Source organism: Phasianus colchicus, chromosome 15, assembly GCF_987193195.1.
Source record: "Phasianus colchicus chromosome 15, bPhaCol1.hap1.1, whole genome shotgun sequence".
Taxonomy (NCBI): Eukaryota; Metazoa; Chordata; class Aves; order Galliformes; family Phasianidae; genus Phasianus; species Phasianus colchicus.
Window position 1 is genome coordinate 2909326 of NC_143450.1, and position 25447 is coordinate 2934772.

At 49.0% G+C, this 25447-nt stretch overlaps 2 protein-coding genes across 5 annotated transcripts; one reads left to right on the top strand and one right to left on the bottom strand.

Annotated features, from left to right (window-relative positions):
• Window positions 1-442: 442 nt before the first annotated feature.
• Window positions 443-13653, bottom strand: SMIM33 (small integral membrane protein 33). Of its 4 annotated transcripts, none has more exons than XM_090150894.1 (4): window positions 13568-13653; window positions 9346-9509; window positions 4329-4535; window positions 443-2396 (listed from the first exon to the last, which is right to left on the bottom strand). In XM_090150894.1, exon 4 carries the CDS (start codon window positions 2378-2380, stop codon window positions 1973-1975), a length of 408 nt encoding a protein of 135 aa, XP_090007020.1. In that variant the 5' UTR covers window positions 2381-2396; window positions 4329-4535; window positions 9346-9509; window positions 13568-13653; the 3' UTR covers window positions 443-1972. The 4 variants fall into 4 exon arrangements, with proteins under 4 accessions (XP_090007020.1, XP_090007018.1, XP_090007019.1 ...); XM_090150892.1 differs by lacking the exon at window positions 13568-13653 and adding an exon at window positions 9795-10131; XM_090150893.1 differs by lacking the exon at window positions 13568-13653 and having other exon boundaries at window positions 9346-9548.
• On the top strand, window positions 5664-24659 carry ECSCR (endothelial cell surface expressed chemotaxis and apoptosis regulator). Its single transcript, XM_031597979.2, has 11 exons — window positions 5664-5827; window positions 14861-14902; window positions 15127-15177; window positions 16471-16584; window positions 16937-16984; window positions 18760-18807; window positions 19389-19487; window positions 20571-20669; window positions 21263-21299; window positions 22384-22483; window positions 23012-24659. Exons 1-11 carry the CDS (start codon window positions 5770-5772, stop codon window positions 23018-23020), a joined length of 705 nt encoding a protein of 234 aa, XP_031453839.2. The 5' UTR covers window positions 5664-5769; the 3' UTR covers window positions 23021-24659.
• Window positions 24660-25447: the final 788 nt, after the last annotated feature.

Consider the following 25447-nt stretch of genomic DNA (forward strand, 5'->3'; position numbering starts at 1 on the left):
TGTTTGTTCCCCTCCCTGCTCCAGAGGGATGAGCCTTAGGAAGGGATGCAGGCACTCAGCCCCTTGCTGGGTGCTGCCCAGGCAGGCAACTGTGGGTGGAGGTGGGGTGAGCAGAAGGGTGGCTGGTCCCCACCAGCCATCTCCATCACTCCACCAATCATGATTTGGGACATCATTGTCCCTGTTTCCATCCCTTCGGAAGAGCTCATAGAATGCCCCAAGCTGGAAGGGACCCACAAGGATCAGAGTCCAACCCCCAGCTCCACACACCACCACCCAACCAAACCCTACAGCTGACAGCGCTGTGCTGGCCCACATGAGTTCCCCTGCCCTGGGAGCAGGAGCTCCTCCCTCCCCACAACCTCCTTTCAGGCTGCTGGGCTGGGCAGGGGACCTGAGCACAGAGCAAATAGATGAGAGTGAGCCCCATGAAGCCGGTTTTGTTGCCTTTATTTGGACAGCTTGACACACCTGAGCAACGGCAGTGAGTTTGGAAGAGGTGGGGTTTCCCAGCTCCTCCCACACAAATGATAGATGTGGGCCAAAGCACATCGCAACATCACTCAGCCCTGAGTGGCTGCAGATTGATGAGCTTAGTAATAATTACCCATTTTATCTTTCTCCTTAATATGCAAGTGGTTTTTAATCTTATCTTTGCAAACACGACATCTCGGTGCCGCAGTTGTCCTTTAGGGGGAGCTGCGACCAAAGCTCCCGTTGTTTCTCTACTAAAGCATCTGTCAAAACCAACCCCAGCTTTGAACGCACAGAGCCAGCACACTGCGATGGCCCTGCGTGGGTGATCCCACTCCACACCTGGCACAAACCAGAAAGGTTTTCCAAAGCTCATCTGCTGGCTCCTCACCTATGGTGCGGGTGACCACTGGGACCACCACAACCTACAGGCATCACATAAAGAGCTGCCATTGGAAGGCTGTGAGCTCCTCAGGGCTCGTTAATTCCAGTGTGTTGAGTTACAAACAACTCTGTGCTGCCATTCTTTGGGTTTATGCTTGGACTAAATGATTCTTTCCAACCCTAATGGTTTTGTGATTCTATAGAAGGGACTCTCAGAGGGTTCCAACCCAAACATCACACTTTATCTGCATAGGGGAGCTGGAAACACACTGTCACCTCTGGAAAACAAACAGAAGAAAATCAGAAGAGAAAACAACAACAAAAATATAAATTACATTTATTATGAACACCAGCATTTTCCAACAAGTCCAACCACTACTTCGCTTTAAAGTAAAACAAGCTGGAAATGTGTGAGCTGAAGGGAGCCAGAGCATCAGCCAGATCAGAAACATCCAGCACCTGGAGGAATGGGAAGAAGCCCCAGTTTGTTGTCCCATCCCCATCACTGCACACATTGCACTGAAGGCAGCTGTCAGGGCAGCTGGGACTGCACCAGAGCCAGCAAGAGGGAGGACGGCATTCAGTTCTGCAGCAGGGGGAAGCAGGCTGTGGCATGGAGCAAAAATGGGACAGGTGGCTTTTCTGTGCCACGCAAACAAAATAACGAGGACACTGTGTGTGAAAACATCCCTAATCCTTAAAGCAATTCCAAATGATGCAACTTCCAGCTTGTGCCAAGGGACTGAGCGTTCACTCGACACTCCCCAGATGGAGAGAAGACTGAGGCAGCTCTCCTGGGTGCTCCCAGGCAGCGTGGGTGAAAGCAGGGCGAGAAAAACCAGAAGGGATGCTGATGCTGTCCCACGCAGGCTGACCCACTCCCAGCTCTGGCTCGGGGCAATCAAACACCAATGTCATTGCCTGGCTGGCACCATGCGCTGCCTGGAGATAGCGGTCTGGATGTCAGGGCTGATGATGGGTCACTGCAGTGACACAGCTTCCTAGGTGAGGCTATCTGGAGACAGGTACAACCCCAGTGTGCAGGAACCAGCCAGTCTTGGGCTGAGCCAACAGCCCAGTCACTGTTTTTCCCTTGGGTCCTGCCCAAACCTTGTTACAGATACGTGATCTCAATGACGTTGGGTTCAATGCTCCCACAGGGGAGGTGGTGCTTGCAGGAGCACTGGCAGCTCAGGTTGCCACCCGGCTCCCACTGCCCAGGCTGAGAGGGCTTCTTCTGGGAGCCCAACTTCCTCCAGTCCATGAGGTGCACCCCGTCGTCCAGGTCCTGCGGCATGGGCTCATGGTAAAGGGTAATCTGGATGGTGCGGAGCTGCGGGCCGTAGTGCACCACGACAATGATGAAGATGGCCAGGAGAACAAAGATGACGACGATGGCTGAGATGACGGGCAGGGCATCAGACTTCTTTGTCATGCTCCTGACCACAGAAATGGGAGTGAAGGCAGCTGCATCCTGGGGCTCAGGGTGCCTCAGCGGGCTGCTGGGTGCTGAGGCATTCATGGCTGAGCAAGGTGACCTGGGACAGAGGGTGGAAAGGTGTTACTGTCAGACAGGGGCTGTCTGATGTCCTCGTCTCCTGCCTTAACCTTCTGCCTGTAGCTTCACATGCAGCTCCCCAGGCATGGAATCTTGGAAGAAGGCACTGGATGCCTTTTGCTTCAGGGTACAGGGTCAGCCTGAGATAAGGATTCTGGGCATCGAGCGAGCCTCGCAGAGCAACATGCAACTCCAGACTGATATGGTCAGGATAAGTGCTCATCCCAACCACGTGTCCTGCAGAAAGGCAGCAGCCTGTCACACACCCCTGCACAGTGAGCAGTGGCACCCAGCAGCTTTAACCAGACCTCACATGAGCAAAACCTTCACTTGGCTGCCCAGTGTGACCAGGCAAGTGCTTTTTGCTGTCAGAAACATAGCCCCAGTGGGCTGCTGAGGAACAGGGCTGTCCCTGGGTGTTCCCTCCCCCAGTCTCACAGGACAGAATAAATTTTGGTGCTCACATTTGTGATGCAGGGACGGTGACCATTCAGCCAGGTGGTCAGCAGAGAACAGTGGGAAGACACTGCCCTGCATCTCCTTATCCCAGGCACCTTCAGTGGGGGTTTCCTCTCCCCACTGCCTCCACTGATTGAGACTCCTAGAAGAGGAGACTTCACCGCTCCCTCTTCCCCCATCCCCCCATCCCCAGAGCCAACACCAGACCGAACCCCGTGAGAGGCCCAACCCTACCAAAGTACCTGCGTGTCAGGCAGGGCGGAAAGCCGGGAGCGGGGAGCAGCAGGAGGGAAAGGGGAAAGCAAGGAGAGAAAGCCCGCCCCAGGGTACCTGGGCGTCCTGCTCCGGGGGAAGCATCACCTCCAGCGGGACAGGGCAGCAGAGCAGCTGCAGGAAGGTGCTGCGGGGCGGCCGGGCTCACCTCAAACTGCCACGTCACGCCCGGGGCTCCCCGCGCAGGAGGAAGCGCCTGCTCATCCCACAGCGAGAGGTGCTGCCCTACCTAACGCAGTGCCACATCAGCACGCCCGGCTGCCATGTGAGGGGACACCGCAACAACCTCCGCCGGCCCCGCCGCGCTGCCGCCTGCCACACAAGCGGCTTTTGTTCGGGGAGAGAGCACCTCCCGGCCCTCGGTGCGCACAGCCCCGGCTCTGCAACCGCAGGAAGCCCCCCTCCTTTCCCTGACTTGGATTGAAATGTTATTGCGCTTAGAAATTAGCGTAAAAATCGCCCTCCTGTGCGTGAGCTCTTTACACAATTCAAAAGGAGAAATTTGCAAAAGGTATCTCCGCTGCTCCGCCTTCAGACCAGGCAGCCCCGAGGCTGAGCGCTCCTGCAGCAGGAGAGATGCAGCAGCAGAGCGCCGTGCACCGCGGATGGATGGAGCGCACACGGCCAGCTTCCCTCTCGCCTTAGGGCAGCCGAGGAGCCCTCGCTGCTGTGCACAGAAAGCTGCTGCTCGGCCAAGAGCACTTCACAGCACAGCTGCTGCTAGCTGTGACCCGGGCTTGGAGAGATCTTAAGGTCCAGCACCTTAGAAATACCACACACTGTCTGTGAGCATTCCTGGGATGCAGGGTCACAAACAGCTCTGCAGACCCAGGGCTGCTCAGGGCAATGCAGGGCCAAGGCAGTGCCTGCATGTCCCTCCCTTGCACTGTGGCCATGGGCACTGCCCAGCACCAATCACCTCCATGCAGGCAGGTGCTGATCCCAGGGTGGTCAGACCTCACACCAGCAGTGACCTCAGCACATCACCACACAGAAAAGATGGATCTTACAGAGCTTTGGCACTCAGGGTCATGGTTTAGAGGGCATGGTGGTGGTGGGCTACCAACTGGATTTGGCATCCCGGAGGTCTTTTCCAACTGTAATGATTCTCTGATTTGTTTTTGCAAAGCCATTACGAAACACCTCCCAGTGCTCCCATCCCAGAACAGAACTGTCCTACCTGCTCCTGCCTCTCAGCACACCATCCTGGAATATTTGTGCTCCATCCTTCCTGTGCACTGCAGGGTGGGTGATGCCCCGTCCCCCACCCAGCCCAGCGAGCTTCCAGTAGTGATCTGGCTGCACATCAGAGCTGCTTCTGGGAATTTACACTCATCTCAGGATTCAGTAAAACCTTAATCTACAGCGTAATCTCTGAGCATCACATCTGTGCAAGAGGAAAAAAAAATAAAGGTTGTGGGGGGAGGCTGCTCACAGAGGTTTTGTAAAAGCAAAGCTTTGGGCCTGATGGCTTACTGGCGTGCGCTGAGCCCCATGTGGTTTGTGGGGTACCTGCACCCACCTCATGGCTGCAGAAAGCAGGGCCCTGTGAGCAGCACCAGGACCTCCCACTGCCCTCTGTGCAGTGACACACAGTGAAGGAGCAGCCCTGATGCCCACAGCTGGGGCTCTGCAGCATTCCAGAGCTGCAGGAGGGGCTGGATGTGGCCCCTGGAGACAGGGAAGGGCTGTGACAAATGGCCCAGGGCCAGGAGATGCAAAGTTTGCACTCCTCAACACCTGTCCCCAGTGTCCAGCCTCTCCTGGGCTGCCAAAGGGACAGCCCCATTTCCCTTAAGTAGGGCATTTTGTAAGGCAGCAAAAGGCTCTGCACCTTGCCAGAGCATGGCCTTGCAAGGGTCCTAGGCTGGGAGAAGCAGCCCCTGCCAGCAGCCATCTGGGAATGGGATGGATTGCTGTCAGCCTGATCCATCAGCCCAGCTGGGACCCTCCTCCCATTAAGGAACCAGGTTAGGGAAGGCTGAAGCTTGCTTTGTGCTGTCCATGCTGCTGGGAGGCTGCTGCTGCTGCCCAAATGACCACATCCCACAGCCAGCATGTCCCAGAGCCCAGCCCTGCTGGAGCTGCACAGGGAGGAGCAGGACATGGGCACGGCACAAGGCAGCTCCAGCTGTGGGATTCTCTGCCCCACTCCAGAGACTTCCAAATCCCTCTCAGGGATTTTAAGAAGTCCCCTCTCAGGTGGGAGGGCAGGAGCAGCTCCCACGGCCCAGCACAGCTCTAGTGACTGATGAAGAGCAGAACCAGGCCTGTGGCACACATCTTTGCTCCAAACACATCTCCAAAAAGCAGTACCATACAGAAGCTACCAAGGCCCAAAGCCAGGCAGGCCCATTGTGCCTCTGTTCTCCCCCTCTATGAGAACCAAATTCCCCAACAAATCAATGGCGAGGTTTCCTTTGCCGTCGGTAAGGGATGTCTCATATCCTCTTCGACCATAATGGACTAAAAAACACAGTTCCCCTGTGGATTCAGCCCGTTTCCTTCTATTCTTTAACAGGAAGCTCTGCAAGAATCAGCCCAGGCAGGCAGACCTCTCCTCACCCTCTCACACTCGGGATGGACAGAACCTCTGCAGGGCTGCTCAGCTCCACGCCGCGATGCTGGCTCCAGCCCTCCATCCGCTCCTGTGGCTGTTTGGCTGCGTGCTGCTCAGAGGTAAGGAGCAACGGGGCGAGGGCAGGGGGCAGCTCTGGGGAGCCCAGCGGTGGGCATGGAAGGGAAGCAGCCAGAGGTGGAGCAGCTGCCACCAGAGAGCTCAGCCTTTACGTTCAGGGTGCTGGGATCAATCCGGCCCCAGCAGGTTTTGCAGGGTTCATTTGACCAGGCTGAAATAACAGAACCACTTTCCTGGTTAAGGATAGGATTGTTTCTGTTACTGGTACAGAGGTGTTTTATAGCAAGTGACTTTTGTCAATTGAGGATGAAGGTGGAACTTTTAAACGTATGGGACTTTTTCCTCACCTCTTGCTGATGTAAACACAAAGAGCACGTGGCACTAAGACTCATGCAGTACATTATTGCCATAACTCTGCTTCTGACTTCCCTGTCACCCTCTGCTCACAGCATGGGATGCAGCAAGTGTACCCAAGGATCCAGGTTCCTGCTGAAGTGTGACAGGTCACTGTCCTGCAGCCAGTGACAGCTGTAGCAGCTTTCAGCTTAAAGGCATTCAGAGGAATGGATGCTGCAGTATCACTGCTGCTTCTATTAGTCAGCCACCTAAACTAATATCATGTGTCTTGGATCCAAAGCTTGTATCAGAAAGCCAAGGAAGGTGTCCATGGGTTGCAGCCCCTGCACTGGTAGTAACAGGATTTTTAAAGGACAGAGACTGTAAAAACAACTCAGCTGCTTGCTGTGCAATTCTCAGAAAGAAGAGCACATTGATTAGGAAATTTCTCTCTTTATTAGGGGGCAACACTCCTGGTTTCAGCAGAGGGGTGAAGTGTGCCAGACAAGGAACTCTGAAGCCCTTTGGCTCTGCTGCTACACTTCTTAATACCTGGCCAGGATGCTTTTTTTCTCCTTAAAAATATTTGGCATGGCATGCACAGGACAGAAATGTCCTGCAGGTTTGCCAGCACTGGCTCTGACCAGCTGCATTATCCCAGGACCCAACCCCTGCCTTGCACCAAACCTTCATCTGATTGCACTACCCAAAGGATTCATTTCTCAGGTTGACCCCAGCACTGTAGCATTGGGTGGAAGGGTCACCTCTGTCCCCTGGTCCCAGGCACATCGCTTGGGAAGTCTGTCCTCTGCATTCTGCTTCAAATGGTGGGGCAGGGGCTGCTCTCACCGCCAGCACCCGCAAACAATGACAGCACTGCTGTGCTGCAGTTACACCTCTCTGGCTTCAGGTAGAACCAGATTTCAACATCATCTCGTGCTTTGCCTCTGATCTTTGCACTGCCACCGATTCAGCAGCTCAGAACTGCCATCATTTTCACTTCACCTTTGGTTCTATGGAAAAGTCATCAACGTGGCCTGGCACTTGAGGGACAGCTGCTGCAAAAGGCAAAGCAGCAGGCTCAGAGCAAGGGGCGCAGGCTGGTCAGCAACGCTGCTCCCAAAACGTGGGCTGTTGAAGGGAATGAAGGGCTCTTAAATGAGACAGGGCAGCTCAGAGGTCTCCATGCACCTGAGGAGGTGGAAATAACATTTTGGAGGTCTAAAGTTGGTCAGAATAGCCGTAAATTTGTAACTGCCTCCATGCAGGCCTCGGGTACCTTCTGCAAGTTTTTAATTCATCAAAGCTTTGTTACAGTTATTTCTAAAAGAAGGTTCAACTGCTGTTACTGTGGAATTTCTCAAGTGGGAAGTTCTGGAACTCTTCCAAGCTATTTTTCATCCCTCAGAAATGCTTAATGAAAATGTATCCAAACACACCTCTTCCTATGAGCAGTTTCCATTACGACCAGCAGGCACTTCCCAGACAAAAGCTTTCTACTGAAAAACTCCTTCTGCCAGCTGAGGAGAACCCAGCAGAATTTCCCCCCTGCCTGCTGCTCCCCTTATCTGCAATGCAGTCAGTAGTGAATGGATAATGTCACAGTGAAGACGCCATAGATATGATCCAAACCATAGATATGATCCAGGATGCAGCTAAAGGACAGACATCCAGCTAGCAGGAGACCTCCCAGACAGGACTTCCATCCTAACAAGTATTGAGTGCACTCTAGAATTGTGTCTTACTGCTTGTGCTGTCTTGTTCCTCAGGCAATGAGAAGAGAACTTGAGTTTTATGTTCTGCAATGGTTGTGAGATCACGTAACAAAAGAGGCTTACACAGCCCCAGTCACACCAAATTACGATGTTCTTAAAATGCACTTGCCAAGATGTCTTTAATGCTTGCTGCCATGCTAGGGAATGCATCTTGTTCAGATCCTGCTTCTTTCAGCAGTGGCAGAAGCCCCCTGTGTCTTTGCAGAGGGATACTTTCCTGCTGGTCTCTACCCACAACAGGTGACACCCAATGGTGTCCTCAGGATCCCTTCCTGACTCCTCTTGGCAGGTCAGCACAGCCCTGTCTGGTGTACCAGGAAGAGAAACCAGGAGTGGTTTGAAGTGTTTGTTCAGAAAACAAACTGCTCCCTTCTAGTAAGGTGAAACTCTGCCGATGACACTGCAAAAAACCATAGAAGTAACTGGGGATCGTTTCCAGCAATTATGTTTCCTTACAATAGGTGAGTCAGCAACAGGTGTCCTTGCAGGAGACACTGCTGGTAACCCAAAGGCAAGAATGTTCCTGCTGGGAAAACACACACGTGGGCTCCAGCCCAGGCTGGAGAAGGAAGATCTGTGCCTGGCACAGCACTGGCACTGCCAAGCCCTGGCTGGGAGGTCTCCTTATTCCACTTCCCAGATGGGCCCATTCAGCATGATCCAACCACAACGAGGAGCAATTTCCCATTAGTCTTTTTTGTAGACTTATGGGCTGGGGGCTGTTTTTACATCTCAGCTGAATTGTTTCAGGAAGAGAGAGGAGCAAAGCCCCCTCTACCATCTCTGACTGCAGTGGCCTTTGGGGGGCAAAGCACTGGAACAGGCTGCCCAGAGAGCTGGTGGAGTCCTCTTTCCTGGAGATATTCAAGACCCATCAGGACACCTTCCTGTGCAAGCAGCTGTAAGGAACCTGCTTTAGTAAGGGGTTGGACTCAGTGATGTCCAGAGGTCCCTTCCAACCCCTGTGATATTGTAATCCTGTGACACAGAAACGTGGAGTGTGTCCACCTGCTCTCCAGGGGAAGTCCTCTATTGCTGGGACAGCAACCAGCAGTTCTCAGTGAGGGAGGGGATGCAAACTGGGTGTCCCCCAGCTTTCCCACCATCAGGTTTTACTGCAAATTACACACATTTCTACGGGCAGCACAGGTCTGGGCAAGCAGCTCCAGGCACACAGATCACTGCACTCACGTTGCCCAGAAGTGATTCTGGAATTGCAAAAAACTTTGGAATCAGAGCAATCAGAAGTCAGGGAGCAGCACGCTATGGTGACAATGCAGTGGATAGGGACCAAGGACCACTGTGTGTTGTGTTGCCACTTAGCACAGTGGTATAACACTCCTGTGCCTTGTTTTCCCCAGATATGAGATAAGGATTATAAAAAGACCTCCTTCAAGGAGTGCTTTGGAATCTAGGAATAAAACATAGGTGATATGAGGGTCACTCACCCAAAATTTGAAGCCAGATGAAGTTTGTCAGGTCAAGAAGCTTTACTTGCCTCTTCTGCAAGACGTGGTGTTTCAGGAAGCAGCAGGGAGGTACATCCTCAGCACTGATGCAGAGAAAATGAATGCACCTGAATGCCACTCCCCTGAGGTTCAAGGCAAGTGATCTGAGAAGAGAAAGCAAAAAGAATGAGAATTAGAAAAGCTCCCCATGGCTCCAGCCCTGACACCTCACCTCCCAGCTCACGAGGTGGGATCTGAACCCATCCAGCAGACCCCATTCCTGCATGGTGCTTCATGAACACAGTTAGCTGTTAGCAGCAACACCCCACTCTGCCAGCGTGAACGTGGGGGAAATCTTAGAACCCTTGGGAAGAGAAAACTGGGGAATTAACTGTGGCATAGAGCCTCCATGAATGGAAGGTAGTAAGGCATATCTGATAGGTACCAACCCTGATCCATCACATTGGCTGTGCTGCTGCAGGGGGTGGTGATTTGTGTGCTGTGCTGATAGCTGCCCAGAGGTACAGCACAAGGAACAAATTCAGCAGCTGATCTCCTGCACCAGCTGGAACACACGACATTTGGTTAGGAACTAAATCCTACAAAATAATGAGGACCACCTGCAAGGCGACCTGTACATCAGCAGGTCCTTGGCTGAGAGCCTAATTAAGGTGTGAAAGCAGCAGTGCTAAACCAGCCTGCAACTCGCAATGCTTTTCTGCACCCTGCTTTCCCCATCTATACAAAAGCAGCGTTCTGAAACAAAGAGGTTGTAGAGAAAGCAGAAAGCAGCTGGGAGGGCTGCAGCACAGTAGTCTGCTGGGAGCAGCTTTACTTCCCAGTCCCTACAGAGAAATGCCCAGAGGGGTGCAGAGGGCACAGGGCAGGAAGAAAAAGCACGCTGACACACACAGTGATGTTACAGGGCCCATTCTGTGCATGTGGTTTCCCTACATTGTTTCTCTTCTGGCTTGTTTTCTAAATTCAAGTGGTTTTTAATTGCCTACTGCAAGAAGCCTGACCTGCTCACAGCAGCTCGCTGGAGAGGATCACAGAGGAGGATGCTTGCAGAGGATGCTCAGAGCAGGGTGCAGCCCTGGAGGGGGGAGGGGGCAGAGGAAGGCTGCGATGGTTCTGAATCCCTAACGAGATCCAGATTTAATTCCCGCCTCTCTAAACTTTCCGTAATACTTTGACCAAGTCATTACCATTCAGAACCACATAGCAGTGAGTTGCCGAGCCCCTCGACTGTCAGCTGAGAATTAGGTGTTTTAATACCTCTGTGGGCCTGGGACCTAATTTAGACTGTCAGTTATCAAGTCTGCATAATGACACTTTTCCTCTCTTTCCCACCTTTTCTGCCTCAACCTGTGAGACCTGCCAGGCAGAGGCACCTTTTCTTATTTATTCCCATTTCTATTAAAATGGGACTGAGACTTTTGCAGAGCTCTTCATTTTCCAGGTTTCCTAATGCAGCATTTTCTTTCATGTAAAAATGATGACAGTTTGGTGTTGTTGCTCTCTGCTGCTTGAACAGCTGCTGTGTTTCACCCAGGAAACAGCTGCACTTGCATTAGGGGTCAGCATATTTTTGTCTTGTTGTCTAATTTTAGGTGGCTGGGTCTCTTTCCCGAAAGCCTTTGTTTATGTAAGCTGCAAGCAGAGGTGCAGCAAGCCTGTGCTTCACCATGTAGGCTTTAGGGAAACTGATAGGCAGTGAGCACAGGCAGAGCATTATCAGATCTCCCCCCAATTGCAATGGGAAAAGAGTGCCATGAGCCCAGCACAAACCACCAGGGCAGAGGATCGCTCCCCCCATCAGTTCTGAGTGGATGGGACCAGTGTCTTTGTACTGATGCCAGAGATCTTCCTATGTGAATCCATCTGTATGGCTCTGGGAACCTCTCAGCTGCCATGGAAAGGCTGCTCTGCTCGCAGCCTAACTCTCACTTCCAGCATTTCAGAAGGACTACATCAAATAAAAGAAACCCAAATTTCCTTTCTTGTATTCTGGAAAAAAAATTAACTAAGAAAAACTAGCTCTTAGTCAGAGAGACAAAAATGCATCTGCAGCCTCAACATGCATCCCCAGAGCCCTATTGCTCTGGTCACTAATCAGGAGTTTCCCTTTCCAGAAAGAGCAGAAAGCATGATTTCCCTTTGTAAATCCCTCAGCAAGCTCGCCGTCCCCACCTAGAAACACACAATCCCTCTGTAAATCACTGGCACCCAAACACTCAACAAACAGCTCTGCTCAGCAGCAAGAAGTTGCCTGAATGGCTTTGATGTTGATTGCAATTACAGCTGTGCTGGCTGCGTGCTGCATATCGTCATTAACTGTTTATATAGCCTCTGTGCCACGGGGGGAGCGGGGCTGTGCTGGGACAGGCTGCTGTTGTACTGTGGTGTGATTGGCAGCGGGGTCCCCAGGGAGCTGTGGCACCGTGCTGTGCCCATATCCTGCTGCCCAGCCCCACAGCACAGCTTGCATTGCTCCCTGCTGCGCACACAGCTGTCTGCAGTCATTCAGTGGGATGCTGAGCACCTTTGCTGGAAGAAAACACCTAACAAAGCAAGGCTGTTGATTATTTAAGTTGGCAGAGAAGGTGTAACAAAAAGCAGGGGCCAGAAGTCGGAGCCAGGCGTGCTTTGCTTCGAAACAACGTGCTGTTGTGTTTATAGAAGGGCCATTTATTACGGAGCCAAGTGCCAAAAGGAGCTCTGCATCCCTTGGCCTCTTTGCAGCAAGGTGGTCACTTCTCTGCAGCAAAGCTCCAATGCAGCAAACCTGGGTGAGCAGCTGGGGGAACTGCGGTGGCTCTAGGGTTTATTTTGGCACGGTGATTTTTGAGGACTTTTTATGAGGCAGTGCTCAGGGGTGACCTGGTTAGCAAAGGGCTGAGCTGTGGTGGAGGAGTACTGAGAACATCTGCCTCTCATCTCAGCACCAGGAGATCCTGAGCTTCATAGTGCAGGCCATCACAGCACAGGGCAGTAATGCCATCTCCTCTTTCCCAGTGCTTCCCATCCCTGGAGGCCCAGCTCAAGCTCTTGGATTTCTTCTCAGTTATGCCAAAAATAAACTGCCAGCTCAGAAGCCTTTGTCCCCCCCCTTTTCCTCAACAAAGAGGATGCTTTCATGTTATGTGTACACTAAAAAGCACCTATGACAGCTTCAAGAAGCAAATGTGTCACAAGCAATTACTTCTTCCCATGAAGGAACAAGATGGTCTGTATAAGGAAGTCTGAAAAAGACGAGCTGTTTGAGTTTGGCAGGTACCAGAGGATGTAGTCCCATGATCATCTCTGCCGATTGCAGAGTACTTTAAGGCACGCAAACCAACATCCAGAAATTGTATTATAAAGCTGCTTTAGAAGAAGTCAGTGACAAAGAAAGCCTGGCAAACTTTTGGGATCAATGGACAGCATCCCACGTTGCAATGATGTGCACTCCTCTTCCCCTAAAGAAGCATCTCCGCTTCTTTAAGGAGAACCATGTGCCAAAAGATCTCATCCTTCCCTGGGGTGCTGTCGATTCAAAAAATGGTGTTGCATCTGTCTATAATACTCATTCACACTGCCAGACTGATGTTCATTTAGCCTGCTCTTCAAAAGCTCCAAAGGATGTCCCATAATTCTCCTACACAATCACTCTCTGCGATTCACTACCCTTATGTCAAGACAGTTTCCTATTGCCCCCCTTTTTATGGCTGCAGTGTAAGTCCTTGTTTTCTGATCCTGTTCCCAGTGGATGCAGAAATCAGATTAGTCTCTTCCTGTCTGTGTAATTAAAGATCTTATCACATCTCCTCTCCCCCTTCTCTTGTAAGGACTTGACAAGACATGTTTTACCAACCTGATGTCCAGTAAACCAGAACATCAAAGCATGGAAGAGTTCTGAAAAGCCAAGCTTATAGCCAAACCCTAAACTGAAAGAGGCTGTTTTATTATGTACTCAGTGGTTTACACGCTGTTTTGATTCCTGTTTGGCTGGGATTGTTGTCATAAAGCTTCAGAGGAAAAAACAATCATGGCTCCAAGACAGTTGCATGAGAAAAATGACATCAGTCAGGAGCACGCCAGAGCCAGACAGCCCCCTGTGCAGTGAGCTCTGAGCCCAGCAGTGATGGCCCCCACACACTGCAGATCCCATTCCAGATATACACCAACATCAGGGCATTCACCTGAGCACTCTCAGAATCTCTACAGCACAGGTACCTACCGTGGTGTACATCATCACCTCTACAGCTCCCAGCACGAGATGGGACATTGCAGGCTGTGGCTCCTCTCCCTGTACAGCAGAAATCTAAAATAGATCAGATCAGTGGGGATTTAGAAGTGCCTGATCCACTCTTTGATGAGAAAGGGAGCCTGGAGATAAGCTCTCTTGAAGGTGGGTTCACAAAAGAGGTATGAGAACAGGTGAGATGGACCCTGCATGCTGGGAGGTCAGAATCCGGCTGCAAGCAGGCACACAAGCACTGTGCTGCTTTGCTGGATCTCCCCATGGGTTGTCAGCCCTTGCAAAGAGGACTCAGCCCTCACTGCTGTCCCTTTTTGTCCAAAACTTGGAGGAACTATCAGCTGTCGTGGGACTCTAGTGAGATGGATCACCAGCAAGGCTGGATTCTTTTGGGTTTTGTGGCTGTAATGTAGTTTCTTTCATGCATCTTAACTAAGGGCAGCACTGCTATCACCAGCAATAATCATATTAAAATGTTACACAATTAGGATGTGTGTTTCAATAATGGCAGACAAGGTCGCTTCTTCAAAGTTAAGCCAGTTGGTTTTGGTTCAAGCATCATGTGTATTTATGTCCTGCCATCCTCGTCCCCACGTATGGGAACTGGGTAGTTCTTTTTTTCCCTTTTTATATGGCAACATTTTTAATTGGCACCTGTCTAATCATGGGATTCCAGGAGCTGAAGCTTAAAGAAAACATCAGAGAGTAGACAACGTGGAAGATGGTGAAGGAATGTCTTGTTGCAAATCCAAAAACATTCAGTTAAGAAAACAGTCCCATTAGCTCCTGGCAACCTTCACAACCTCATCTATCCACTCATTAAGGTCTCAAGGGTCTCAAAGCATTCCAAAACAACTCTTTTAAACAACTCTAGAAGAAACAGGTCAAATGGCTTTTCTTTGCCAAGGCTGAGCTGGAGGCAAGAAGATCACAGGGAGAGAGCAATACTACTGATTTGTATGGCCTTCTCCATGAGAGAGGAAGGACGTTGACTAAAGGGTTTGGTTTTGTGCAGAGGGAAGGGCATTTATCCTGACTGAACAAACTCCAGTTCTGAGTTACTCAGAAATGAATGTCCTTGTGTTCAAGCACATAATTTCCAACAGTGTTGGTTACTACTTCTTACCCAGTTCTTTTTGGGAAATCATGTATTTCAAAGTCACTCCTTCAGAAGATGAAGGAAACCCAAATCACACAGTGAGAACAGTGACGTGCTGGAGAGAGTTAGGGTCACAGGTTGGCACTGTTAACACTTCTGTCGTTCCATTTCAGGTACTACATCTGCCACAGACTCCTCCATCCACAGTGTCACAGGTAACTTCCTGGGTTGTGATCCAATTTAAATGCCTGCTGGGATGTGGGTGCACATGCCCACATGGGGATGCAAATGGAGAGGCCACTCCTTAGCACCTCTTGCTCCCATCACCCCCTTTCATTCTTGTGGGCCATAAGAACCCCTTTCTGGCCCATCCTTCAAACCTTCCTGCAAGAATCCAGCACATCTAGATGTCACCTCCATGTCTCTGCTTGTGTTACAGATCAACCTCAATTAACAACACGCAACCATGAAGTAGAGAACAATACCTCAGGTAAAAAACCCCAACAGGGAAAGATTGTGGGTGTCTGTAATCCTCCAAAGAGGGAAGAAGATCGGCCTGTGTCCACACCTACCTGACATCACCGCTTTGCTGGGCAGCCCTTAACTCACAGAGCTGGGTGCCCAGTACGTGTAAGCACAGTGCCTCACAAACCAGGTCTGTCCTTGGATGTCGGGTGTCATAAAGGAAGTTAACCAGCAGTTAAGCCATTGTTAGAGGAGTTTCCCTGCGTTACATTCACTGTTCAATACTGCTTTCTCAATAAACACAACCACTTTTTTTTTTTTAGACAAAAAATTCCAGTTCTGCACACAGCCTCAGCACCTCCCACACAACAGGTCAATGTGTTTCCTGTTTCTCCCTGAGGAAGAGAACATAACAGGGAAAGATCTCGCTCTGCTTAGAAAGAGATCCCCTTTCAGAGAGACCCCTAAAAAATAAGGGAAAAAGATCCTCAAAACGGTCTCAGATTCTACTGCCATGCCTTACAGGTGAAAGAAAAGGAAAAGGAAAAGGAAAAGGAAAAGGAAAAGGAAAAGGAAAAGGAAAAGGAAAAGGAAAAGGAAAAGGAAAAGGAAAAGGAAAAGGAAAAGGAAAAGGAAAAGGAAAAGGAAAAGGAAAAGGAAAAGGAAAAGGAAAAGGAAAGACTCCCCATTTCAGTGAACTGTTTGGATAAAAGGAAAAAGCTTAAAACCATTCTCACTCTTTGCTCATATTAATGGAAGGCCACAAGCCTAGATGAGTAACTTGCCTATAGATTCCACCTTGGTGATCTGCTCTGTGACAGCATTCCCTTTCCCCCTGCTATCTTGCTCTGGATCTGCAGGGTTCCTGCTCTGGCTCCTTTCAGGATGTGGTTGAGGAAGATGTCAGCCTCCAGGCTGCAAGAAGTAAATGATTTGTGCTTAGAGACTTAGCAAAAGGAAACATGGAAGTTAGCATTTCACATCACGAGCAAATAAACACATGGGTGCCAGGCAGCTCGAGCCAGTTAGTGTCCAGTGATAACATACATAAAGAAATTATCTTTATTTTGAGATAAAGCGGGGAAAAGAGGTGGTAGGAAAGCCAGACTGTCTGCATGCACCCCAAGCTCTGCCAGCTCAGCACCTCCTCACACAGCCAAGCTTGCCAAAAGAAGCAAAGCATGGAAACCCTGACTCCTTCAGCAGGGCTAGCTGCTTCCCCACAGCCCCCAGAGAACAGGAGGGTGTACTGCAGAAGCCCCCCACTGAGCAGTTTCTGAGCAGAGCTCTTTAAAGTACCGTTACTTTTACTTTACAGAGGCTTCAGTGAAGTCAGCAGCACCAGCTGACCTGAATCTCACTCCTGTGGACCAGACCACCACAACAAAACCCTCCTCAATCTCTCCAACCCTGCTAACATCATCTGCACAGGGTAAGTACACAAAGTGGGAAAACCCCCACTATTGCTCAGGTGGGACCTATCCATGCATCCTTTCTCATCCATGCAAACGTGGGTGCATCATAAAGCCCCCACTGGACCACACCGTGCTGTCAATGCAGCACACTTTTGAATACATTTCAGCTTTTGCTGAAAAAGCAGCTCATTCCAGCTCACCAGATACACATGGCTGGATGTGTACGGCCTGGATGTGGCAGCTGGACATCTTGATTTTGGTTTGGAGTTCCCCTCCTGTTGTTTTATACCTATAAGCAACGGTTCTCTGTAGCATAACTAACAGCAGCTTCTAAAGTTAATTCTCCTCTGCTGTGTTTTCTTTATCCAGATGAGAAGTCCAGTGGAAGCAGAAACACAACAGCTGCATCAACTCCAGGTACTTTATTTTTTTATAGACTGACAATAGGTGCAGACAATTTCACAGCAATTAGCTTGTTTTATTTACATGGCACAGGTTATTTAAGCACTACTCTCTCTTGGTGTTGAACCCTCAAAATCACCTCTGCTATCCTTACAGGTGGTGATAAAACACAAGAGAAATCTTCTTGCATCCCCTGCTTGGGATGAACTTGAACAGTTGGAAGACTGATTTACATTTAGGAACAGTGTGGCACTTTTAGCACCCTTTCAAAAACCCTCATTTTGCTTCTGATGGTTTGTTTAATCTGGCTTTTAAGCAAAAGTTAGAGAATTCAGGAGGAGTTTTCTCAGAATAAGGACAGAATCCAAATGAGTGGGAATACTGAAATCTGAGATCTGATCAGATTCTCCATTAAAGACTCAGACCTAGAATTGTTGAGACTGAAAAACTGCTTTGCCTCTCAGATCTTCCCTCACTCATGCAAGGTTAAAAACCCATGGTCAGCCGTGCCTGACAGATGTCCAAGCAGCGTGTCTGTGCCCAGCTAAGCCAGGAGCCCTTCACATCACAGCAGATTGCTATTAATTATAACCCTGCTTCAGCTGAAAAGCTCCATACATCTTCAGCAACAGAAACGCTGCTGATGCTTCCAAAAGACAGAGCTCCTGTTGAGTGAGTCTCAGCATTTCCCAGGACTGAGGAACGCATGGCAGGCTCAGCACACAAAGCTTCTGTCCTCCACCTGTGGCTGAAAGAACCATTTCAGAACAAAACAAGAGAAAACAGTGCAGCTGGTAGCTGTACAACTTACTCCTGCTTCTCAGGAGCACTGTGTCCATGTCATTGCTGATTTCTAACACTTCAATTTGGTACTTCACTGTATCTCTGCATTCTTCTGACTTTGGGCAAAAGAACATTCCAAACCCTGATGTTTTCCCAAAGGCAGGAGCCCCAGTTCCACACAGCTGCCCACCCCGTGCCCCACTGCCAGGAGCTGATTTGCACCTCTCCGGGCAGCGCCTACTTTGGCCAACACTGCTTTTGGGAGGGAGGGGATGGGAAGAGAAAAAAAGATCCTGGAGATCTCTCTTGAAAAAAACTCTGCGCTGCCACAGCTGGACTGTATATTGGTCAAGTAGCCCAACTCAAACTAGCTTAGTTACTTCTAGATAAAACAGCGTGCAAGACATGCCCACTAATTTCATCTTCAAGTCAAACGAGCCAAGCAGCTGATCCATACCCATGTTCTGCAGAACTGCCTCCCCTAACCAGCTTGTTTGTTTGTTCGTTTATGAGCAATAGCAAATCTGTAGCTTTCCCAGTTTACTATTCCAGTGTTTAACTCCTATACCTGCCAAAAAAAATGCATGAATGATTGCAGAAACTAAACCTGAGCACTTAGACAGGACTATTTGAATTTCTTGTTTCTTTATCTGAAGAAAAATTTGGAGAAAACAGTACAAAGGGCATTTGGCATGGGCTGCCCAGGGAGGTGGGAGAGTCACCATTCCCAGGGGTGTTTAGGAACTATTGGAGATGTGGCACTGAGGGATGTGGTTAGTGGGCATGGTGGGCGTGGGCTGGGGTCAGACTGGATGATCTTAGTTGTCTTTTCCAGTCTTTATGATTCTATGATCCTGTGGTTAGGAAAGATTCAGCCTGAGAATGAATTTCCCATTTTCCTGCATCACCAGCCATACTGGAATACATTCTCCAGCACGTACATTCATTCTTTGGCTTAGTATGTGACATTCAAGGACAAGACTCATTTCTGCAATTCCTCTGCACAGGTGAAGAGTCCAAGAGAAGAGAGAGTACTACAGCAGCAGTAACTCAAGGTGCTTTCTCCTTTCTCTCATAGAAACAGACATCAGTAGATGTCTCACAGCCCTTTTTCCAGCCAACAGCAATGCCATAGCACTGCTATTTTCAGGCATTATGATGAAGAGATAACAAGAACCCAAGGGCTGCTGGCCATCCCATCTAGCCCTTCAAAAGCCTTCAAAGCTCTGCAGAAGCAGCACTCTGGGGTTACATGTCACACCTGAGTACAGTGGCTGTGAATCACAGCAGGAAAAGGTGACTGTGGCAAAAGGCTGTAAGATGGGGAGGCAGGACAAGCTCCTTCCTCAAACGTGCCAGATCAGTCCTTTACCTGCCGTGCTCAGCTTCCTTGTTGCTGTCCCAGCAGAAAAGCCTGTGGGTGGGGAATCACTTTCTCAGATTGTTGATAAGTAGAGCCACGCCAGTGCAATCTGACTCCCACTGAGGATGCTCACATTGGTGGGGCTGCCCGTGATCCTCAGTTGTTCTCTTCAGTAAAGCGCAAATGGGAGTTAGACCATGCAGTACCACTAGAAATCTTCTTCCCAACCTTGGAAGAAAGGCTTTGTATGACGGTATTTTCCCCCTCTTGTAGGCACCTCAAGAACAGTTACCACAGCACTGGGAATCTCTGTGTCTTTGCTCGTGCCTACCCCAGCAGAATACGAGTCTCCACTGACTGTGGTAGCTTTCGGTAAGGTCTTGTGCAACCAGGGGAAAGGAGGGAACCTGTTTTGTCAATGCAGGTTAGAACAGCCAGCCTTGAAGAAATCTCCCTTGGGACAGCACTCCTCAGTTTCATTCACCCTGCCCAATCTTGGAGGTTTCAGAGAGCAAGGGAAAACTCTTGAGAAAAAACTTGTTACCACCAAGTAACACATCAACGAATAAACACTCCTAGCCATATCCAGCCTAACAAGGAAGGAGTTTGAGAGTGTGTTATGGCTGAGCCTGAACTCTGGATCTTCTTCCCAGAGCAAGACCTAGGCAGAAATTACCCCATTCCATGCCCTGGTTACCCTGAAATGGAATACAATAGATGTCGTACCTTCCTGTAAGCTTAGACAACTTTGTTTTAACCCTGAAAACTTGTACAGCTCTGTTCCAGCCCTACCAAACTCCTTCCCCTGTATGTTTCCACCCTGCTTAGCAGGAAGCAGCCAACTCCTCACACCATTCAGAGGTTGTGCAAGGATGGAGCAAGAGATGCCATAATTTATCCAGACAAGGGCTTTAAGGATGGGCACAGGGTAGATTTAAGATATCCACTTTTCTTTGGGCTGCACTGTCCCGCTAAGAGCTCTAAAGCCATCTTAACAAAGCACAGTTTAATTGATAGTTGCCAGATGTCAGAATCAAACCTGTGCTTGGTCACTGGTCCATGAGATAGCTAACACTGCTCAAAGTCAATAACTCGTCTCTCTCCATTATATTATGTATTTATCTGACTGCACACACCTTTAGGATCAGATTTCTCAACTGCAACAGGGACATGGTGACTCTAATTAATTGCCAGTGTAATCAATTGACCTCTGCCTTCCTATCACTGCCTTACCAACTAAGCACGCACCAGAAGCCCTCTGAAGCTAAAGCACAAGATTAGGTCACTCACTCCAGTAACTATTTACTTTTCTACCTATTACATCCCGTGCTTGCTGTAATGAAAATACTGATTTCCTACACAAATCATGCTGAGAGTCCAGAGCCTGCACTGCCCCAGAAGACAAGGACAGGAGAGTTATTAGATTAATTAGAAGGTTTCTTCATCCATCCGCAGGTGTCATCAGCTTCATAGTCATCCTGGTTGTGGTTGTGATCATCCTCGTCAGCGTGGTCAGCCTGAGGTTCAAGTGCAATCGCTCCAAGGACTCAGAAGGTATTTGTCTGGGGCTGCCTGTCCTTCCCTGGTTGAAAAGTCATTGTTTTCTGACTTCATTTGGCAACTCCAAAGTGACAGAGGCACACACGCATATACAAAAACAGCAGCTTATCCAATGGGGAGGTTTTGAATCATAGTTAGGAATGGAGTGTGACCACTTCTTTGGAGCCTCAGTCCAGACCCATGCGCACAAGGAAACAGCCTTAAGTTTGTTGTATCTGACGTGGCTAAGTGTGAAAATTTCCTGCAGAAATCGCAGGTTGACACCGATTTTCCCTCAGAATCCTATTTCACGTTAAGCACTGCCCACTAGAGGGCAAGACTGCTCTACAGCAAGGCTGGTAACTGCCAGAAGACTGGAGGATGCCAGCAATTAAACAGGCAGCAAAGCATTCACTCCTGCCTGTATAATGCTAGTTTACTTGAAGCATTTTCTCTAATCAACTCTCAGTTATCCAGTGGTGACTCTAATTTCGTGTGGATTTCATTTATAACCCTGTACAACATGATTCAGAATACAGCTGACTTATTTTATTGCATAGCTGCGATGTTTCCTCACCTGCACATCACCAATGCTTTTCTCCCTCCAGACAAACAGAAGCCAGGGAGCTCCATGGTATCAGAGAGGTAAGGCTGCTCACATTATTCATATCCTGTTGAAAATTATATTTTATTGCACAACTAATTTTGGCACAGGAAAAAGGCAACTTTGGTTACATCAGATGGGGGGGAAAAAAGGCATTTCAGGGCTCTGAGACAGGTGAAAAACACAGTGAGTGCTGTTAAACCTCATCCTGTGTCCGATGGAATCAAAGGTAGAAGTTCAACGTTTAGGGGCCTCATTTTTCAGCTGTGCTGATATCAATGAAAGATCATCAGCTTCCAAAAAGGAGTTTGCCTGTCTTTTCTTGGCTAGATACAGACTTGAGATCTGACCTTGGGCTTCTGAAGCTCAAAGTAGTCTCAGCAGAAATAAACTAGGTCCCCCCCCAGTTATTTCCCAATACCACTATTGCTGTTACCTAGCACAAGTAAGATAAAGAGGGGTCTCAGTTCAGAGCCCTTTGGAAGAAAAGTGTCAAGTGGAGAACGGTCTGTGTGTACCCCAGAAAGAATCATTGCTACCCAAATAGAAAAGCTGCACACAGAAAGCGTCATGAAGCAAGAGCTGGAAGGGACCTAAAAAGGGGAAAAGGTATCACTGCACATTGCTCTTACTTCCCTATCCTTTCCCATCTGAGTAATACCCCCCTTTTTGGAAGGGTGCAGGGAGCACAGGGAGCAGGGTTCTTCAATATTTATGTGAGAATTTGCATCAGCATCAGTGGTTCCTGTATTTACCCCTTATGATAATGATCTATGTGATCTGCAACCACTGAGATGGGGCATTAAGGCACCCTAATCCCCAGCACCATCCAGCCTCCATTGACACTGAATGCCTATCCAGCCCTCAGGGTAGGGAGAAAGGCGAATCCCCCCTTCCTAACACTTGTACCTCTCACTCAGAAGTTGGGGCCTGGCAATACATGAGCAGAAGTACCAAGGAGTGGAGGAATTTGGCACTAAGGGTGTGCCTGGACTGGGACAACAGAACTGAGATCAGCCCTGGTCCCCGCATCCCAGCTGGCCTCAGCTCTGTTTGTTTACCTCACTGTGTGAAGAAACTCCCTTCTTATTTTCCAGAGTAATTAATGCTTTCTCTCATTGACAGCTGCTCTGCAGGCACAAGCGAGAAGGATAACAGCATCACTCTGATCTCCATGAAGAACATCAATATGAACAACAGCATGACTTACCCACCATCAGAAAAGGTTTTCCTTTTAAGCCTTGCTTTTTAGAGAGCAAACTGGGGAATATTTCTCCTGCTGGATAAGGGTGTGCCTTTGAGATACCTGCTTTGCTTTTACTCCTTCAGAAATGTAGTGACAAGCAGCTGCCAGCAAACTCCTACAGGTCCAACCAGGTTCCAGTGAGCCTGGTAAAATTTTGGGTGCCCGTTTCAAGTTTATCCAAGCTGCTTGAACTCAAATATTTCATACTTATGGGTGCCAGCCAGAGCTACAGTCATTAAGTTTAGAGATTAAAAAAATTACCTTTCTGAAGTCAATGTCCCTCCCTCTAGTCCAAGCTTCCCATATTCTCCTGCTCTGCAGAGCTGTTAGTGATGTTGGAGCACATTCCTATCAGTCCTCTCAGCTCCATTCCACATGAGAAATTTATAGCATTGTTGGTTTTAGAACTAAATTTGCACTTAGACTTGGTTTGAGGGACCACATTGCTTAATTTCTTTCGCCAGCCCAAATAGGCTGCTGATGTACCACATTTTGTTCTCTTTGCAGGTGCTATGAAACAAACAACCCAGAACTAGAAGCTGACACTTGAATTTCTAGGCTTTTTTTTTTTCCTTTGGGGAAAGGACAAGGGTGGACTTTATTTGTAAATTATTATGCTCTTCCTGATCAATACACATACAGTAGTTTCCCCATCTGGGGGGGATTAGGGCTTTCTCCAGCTACAGCCTGTCATACTCAATGGTTGATATCTAAATGCATTTTTGATTGGCCTTCAGAGCCTCAGATTTTTCCAGCAGCAAGAAGTACGAAGGAACCAACTACTCAGCTAAAAACCTGCTGTCTTGGATTAATGGCCTTCACAGCCTGTGCCAGACAGCCACAGCCTTGCCAGACAGTTAATCAGCGTAGACCCCCATTGAGCTAAACCTGTGCATTAGAAAAGCATGGTCTGAAGCTGAAGGCCTAATAGGACTTAAATACCCAGGTGCTAGGTCAAATCATAGCACAGTTGCTCCAAGCCCCTTCTGCACAGAGTCAGGGTGACCGTGCCCACCTACCTCACAGAGCCGTTGTGAGGATATGTTAACCAGTGCCTGTAGAGCATTTGGAGAGCAGGGAATTAAAGGTGCTGCTGAAATGCAAACTGCCATCTTAACGCTTCGTTATCAGCGTCTGAGCTTCAGGCAGAAGGGTCTGTATCTTCCCACAAGTTCAACATACAATGAAGAAGAGTGGTTTGAAGTACAAAAGCAACACCACTGCTTTGCCAGGACTTTGTCTGAGTGATCATAAGCAAAATTCTGAGCTACTCCAACTCCTGAAGTTCAGCAGCCCCAGTTTGCTGGGAGACCTTCAGTCTTCTGTACTGCTGCTTTCCCAGATCTTCCCAACAGACCAGAGAAGCAGACACCCCTGGTTCCAAGCACCCACACCACAGCAGCTACAAGCACCACAGATGCATCCCTGCTGTGATAATGAGAACAGTGCTCTGCTAACCTGTGCAGTGCCACAGCTCACCCCAGGAACTGGCTGGCTCACAGCCCACCCTCCTGGGGCACAGCTGCCAATCACTGCCCACCCACTGCAAAATACAGCCCTATCAGCTGAGCTACGGGCGTGATGGGGTCATCAGTACTCAGCTTCCACGTGACTGTAATGGGAACAAGGCTCTACTGGGAAGTTCTGGAGATCTCAGCTGCATAATGCACTAAAGCACTAACTCTTCGGCTGCTTTTGCCTCTGCCTGTCTTCGTGAGACTCCTGGCTTCAAGCTCTACCAGTTCCTGAGTCAGAGTCCTTGGACCACCTCATTTACTCGGCAGCAGTATGCTGAGAAGTTGATTTCTCCTACCACAAGCATCAAAATCTATCAGCCCTGAAGGTAAATTGTGAAATCAAGGAAAAAGGATTTATCCAAGCAGGCAAAATAGGTATCACTGCACGCATTCCCCTGTACAGTCCAGTGAAACATATAATTTAGCTTGATCTAATTTTATAGGATGGATACGAGCTGGTTACTGGAGCACACAGTGCTAAAGGTAGCTGTGCTTTGCAGCACACAATGAAGTGCTCAGCATAATAAATGCAATGCAACTCTTGTTAAGATCATTGCCAATGGACTTTCTATGTTTACCATATACAGCAGGTATTTTTATAAGTGATTTTTATTGTTTTGTTTCGTTTTTAGTGAAGATTTTCTGGTAAAATTCTCAGCAAAGTAAAACCCTTCCTCCACCAGAGAGGTGAGTTTGTGTAAACACCAGTTCCCAGGTGATGCCCAGCTTAGTGTGCTCAAGAGGTTGCAGGTCTTAGCCCTGTGACCCAGTGCATGGAGGCTCACAAGCAGGTTGAACACAGCTGTCTTGTGCACACCTGCAATATCAAACACGGCAGCGAGTGCCCAGTTCCTCCCCCCACTTCCCAACAAGCCATACTGACCTATATAGGGCTGTCCCATGGGATCTCATCCCTACTTTAGTTTTCCTTCCCCTGAAATCATCATCTTTCTTCCCATAGCCTCCCTAGGGTCTTGACAAAAAAAAAACAACAAAACAACAACAAACAAACTGAGCCTGCTCTAGTCTGCAACTGAACCACATCCAAAAGCAAAACAAAGTTCTGACACTGTTCAAAAGAAAGAACTGAATTAAAACAGTGGAAGCAGTGTGAGCCCAGCATCCAGGTGCAGCTGGGTGCTCCTGGGTGCTGTGCATAGCCTGTGCTGGGCTCACTCCTGCAAGCTGCTTGGTGGAAGGCACCAACTCATTACTGCCAGCAGCCACGGCACCCAAAGGTCCTCTCTCACTGCTCATTAGCCCAGTTTAGTTGGCATGTGGGGGGAGAAGTAATCAAAGCTTTTGATTCTGCCTCCCACAGCATTCTCCTGCAGAAGCTGCAGCCCATGGCTTGGACAGGTGTACTCTTCCCTGGGTAAACATCTGGCTGGATGGCTGGGCCCAGAGAGTGGCAGTGGATGGAGTT

Coding starts and splice junctions, on each gene's coding strand:
- SMIM33 (XM_090150894.1), bottom strand. CDS start 2,380: ATGAATGCCTCAGCACCCAGCAGCCCGCTGAGGCACCCTGAGCCCCAG.
- ECSCR (XM_031597979.2), top strand. CDS start 5,770: ATGCTGGCTCCAGCCCTCCATCCGCTCCTGTGGCTGTTTGGCTGCGTG. Junction 16,985..18,759: donor AACAGCTGCATCAACTCCAG/GTACTTTATTTT, acceptor TCCTCTGCACAG/GTGAAGAGTCCAAGAGAAGA. Junction 21,300..22,383: donor AGCTCCATGGTATCAGAGAG/GTAAGGCTGCTC, acceptor TCTCATTGACAG/CTGCTCTGCAGGCACAAGCG.